At 37.0% G+C, this 3,278-nt stretch overlaps 1 protein-coding gene across 2 annotated transcripts; it reads left to right on the plus strand.

The window, feature by feature from the left end:
- The first annotated feature begins 684 nt into the window (after positions 1-684).
- LOC121313844 (protein LRATD2-like) lies at positions 685-2,231 on the plus strand. 2 transcript variants are annotated; one of them, XM_041246632.1, is made up of 2 exons: positions 685-769; positions 1,016-2,231. In XM_041246632.1, the coding sequence occupies exon 2, from the start codon at positions 1,239-1,241 to the stop codon at positions 2,055-2,057; it is 819 nt and encodes a 272-aa protein (XP_041102566.1). In that variant the 5' UTR covers positions 685-769; positions 1,016-1,238; the 3' UTR covers positions 2,058-2,231. The 2 variants fall into 2 exon arrangements, with proteins under 2 accessions (XP_041102566.1, XP_041102567.1); XM_041246633.1 differs by lacking the exon at positions 685-769 and adding an exon at positions 819-850.
- Positions 2,232-3,278: the final 1,047 nt, after the last annotated feature.

Consider the following 3,278-nt stretch of genomic DNA (forward strand, 5'->3'; position numbering starts at 1 on the left):
TGCAACAGCCCACTGAGTACATTGCCCCAGCTGCCCTCTTACAATTGCTCTCTGCTTCACGTGTTTAAACTAGTTTTGTATCCACTTGCATGTTCTACCATGCATTTCAGCTTGAGGATTAGCTTTTTACAGGGCATTTTGTCAAAGGCTTTTTGGAAGCAAAAAGGACATGTTGCCCCATGACTTTAATCAAAATGTGATCAAGAAATATGCAGTGCTGTGTTGACACAGTGGATTAATGCACTACTAGTCTTTCATCACTGTTAGCCTGAGTTCAAATACTTTTAAAGATAACAGTACAAAGCTATTTAGGATAGGGAAGGAAGTTGTGCAGGATAACATTTGCCATAAAACTAAATTAAGCACTGGGTTTATTATTGTTAAGCCCATTTTTTCTTTTGGACTGGCTTCCTAGAAAATCAACAGGAAATAAGCATGAAACATGCGTTTAAAAAAAAAAAAATAATCAAAAACTAGCATAGGATAGATAATACAATGAAATAAAGCTCTTGACAAAATCCTACTGCATAAGCAGTGCAAACGTTTTATTGGTGGGTGCTGGGTTGCACGTATGAACTTTATACACTGCATTCGCCTGTTTACTGGCACGCGTTAAAAAAGCCCACTGTCTCTTTAAATCATAAGGCGGTTGTAATTGCAGCTCCACTCAGTTGAGATATGCATTAGGAGCTCAAGTTGCACAACAAGAGATCAGTGTGCCTGCCTGTTTGACCGTATGACTTGATGTGGGAGGATACCAGTACCACAGGTTATTACTATTTTTTATATATATATATATATATTTTTTTTTTAAATATATAGAATATTGTGTTTTAAACATCAACTAAAGGTAAGTTTGAAATCCGAAGTTTATTTCTTTGTGTGTGCGTTATTTGTTTTGCGGTTAACTTTGCTGTGTCAGGTGGGGCACACCTGGATGGAACATACTACATCAGTACTTACATATCTGTTACAGGGATCTATGTGATACTAACTGTAATCTATCTTTTAATAGGTTGACCCACTTTGGTTAGGAAAGAACAATACTTTTGGATTTTTACAAAAGCTGCATTCATCTCTTAATTATAATTGATGATGGATTGAAACCCCTTTGCTACGTGAAATTAGTTTTGTCCAGGTGACATTACGAGTTAGTCCGGCTGTCTGCTGTTCGTTTTCCCTGCCTTTAAGTGGAATTACATCTGTTGTTTTATTTTTGTTTCGTGGTTGGAAGTGGAATGGGGAATCAGTTTGAGAAACTGACTCATTTAACTTACGCAGAAGTTCCGACAGCAGACCCGACTGGGGTAGATCAAGAAGACGGTCCGCGGATAGGGGTGTCTTATATATTTTCTAACGATGACGATGATTTGGAGGATAGTGTTGTGGGATCAGCGAAGGACCCGAATCAGGAAGAGAACTATGACACATGCAACGAGCTGGAGTGTTCTGTATTCTACAGAGATGAGTGCGTATACGAGAAAAGCCGCAGCGCTGGAGACCTGAGTACATATTCTCCAGAAAATTTGTTAAACAAGTGCAAACCTGGAGATTTGGTGGAGTTTGTGGCTAAAAACCAGTACCCCCATTGGACTGTGTATGTTGGAGATTTCCAGGTAGTCCACCTGCACAGAGCTGAGATCAAGAATGATTTTATGACAGATGCTAGTCAAGGGAGGAGATGTAGAATTGTTAACGATGTTTACAAATTCAAACCTCAAAAACCCGAAATGGTGGTGCAGAATGCCATGGAACAGGTCGGGGCAAGAGACAGGGAGCTAAGTTGGAGAAACTCTGAATGTTTTGCTGCTTGGTGCAAATTTGGAAAACGGGAGTTCAAAGTTGGAGGGGAGATCAGGATTGGCAAACAACCTTACAGCTTAAAAATACAACTTTCAGAGAAAAAGAGTCACACTTTGGAGTTTCAGAGTATGGAAGATTTGATCATGGAAAGGAGGAGAAACGATCAGATTGGTAAAAACGCTGTGATCCAGGAGCTAGTCAGCCATCTACATTCTGAGGAGGAAGGAAGTGGGACTGATCACAATGCACAGTGATGGATTAAAAATGAGGGTTGGGTAATTGAGCTGTTACCCCTTGGGCCATGCAGTCGTTTTGTTCAAGGCACAAGTGGATGGAAATTCAGATTAGTTTTGCTTTATACATCACTAATTATTTAGTTGATTTTTTCTAACCAAATGTACTTACTGTTGTGGTACTCTGGCCTCCAAAAATGTTACATTTCCGGTGTACATTCTGACTGCCCCCCCCCCACACATTCACTAAATTCAAACGTTCGGTCTTAATCTTAACAGCATCCACATTAGTTAATTTTAGTTAGAATTATTAGTATTTGTGTTCCTAGACTGCACTGTTAAATGTATGCACTGGCTGGTCTGCAATGTATTACTGTATTTATACACAGTTAATTTATACACATAGTTACCCATGAATTGTGATCTTTCATTATCAAACATAAAGTATAATTTGTTATTATGAATGAGGTACAGGTCACTGTGCCATCAAACTGGTTTCTTTGAGGCAAAGCCTTATTTATACCTGTAACATCTGTGTTGGTCTCGCAGCAATTAAATAAAAGTACTTTATATCCAGAAGTAATTTGTCGATTAGCAAATTTTAGTAATATTTAATTTGGAGAGCTTAAAAACATATTCTCAACAGCTTTTAACTAACAGGTTTAGTTATTTATAAAATATTAGGATAATTCATTACTCTGCATTCTACTGTTAAGCAAATATATTACATCTAAACTTGGACATTAAAACAGATGTTAATTATTTAATGGGTTTATTATTGTTTGCTGTAAAGTACAAAAAAAAATAAAAGAATGTGACTGATTATGTTGTAGCATTAATATCTTGTGTTTAGCATTAATGTTATTTGTCATATAAATGATTTAGAGCACATTTCACTTCTCTTGATTTTACATATCCATAGCACGGTATTGTTCTCTACAGTGCATGCATGTATTTAAAAGTTCAAAATGAAAAACAAAAAATAAAGCTTAAAAGTAAATTTCCCAAAAGCTCTGTCATTTATGCTGGCAAAAGCCTGCATGAATTAGTCGTTTATAGACTTTTAATGATGCGACCTGTTTTGATAAAATGTTGAGGGGAATGAATTGCAAGTAAACAAAGTATGGTTATATTAAAAGCATGTTCAGGTCCTAATTGTCATACCAGGCTTGACCCAATTCCTGTGACTGCTTCTGCTCTGAACTATTATTGATTGAGTCATGTAAGTGGTGGTTGTCTAAT

The sequence above is a fragment of the Polyodon spathula genome, chromosome 4, assembly GCF_017654505.1.
Source record: "Polyodon spathula isolate WHYD16114869_AA chromosome 4, ASM1765450v1, whole genome shotgun sequence".
Classification (NCBI taxonomy): domain Eukaryota; kingdom Metazoa; phylum Chordata; class Actinopteri; order Acipenseriformes; family Polyodontidae; genus Polyodon; species Polyodon spathula.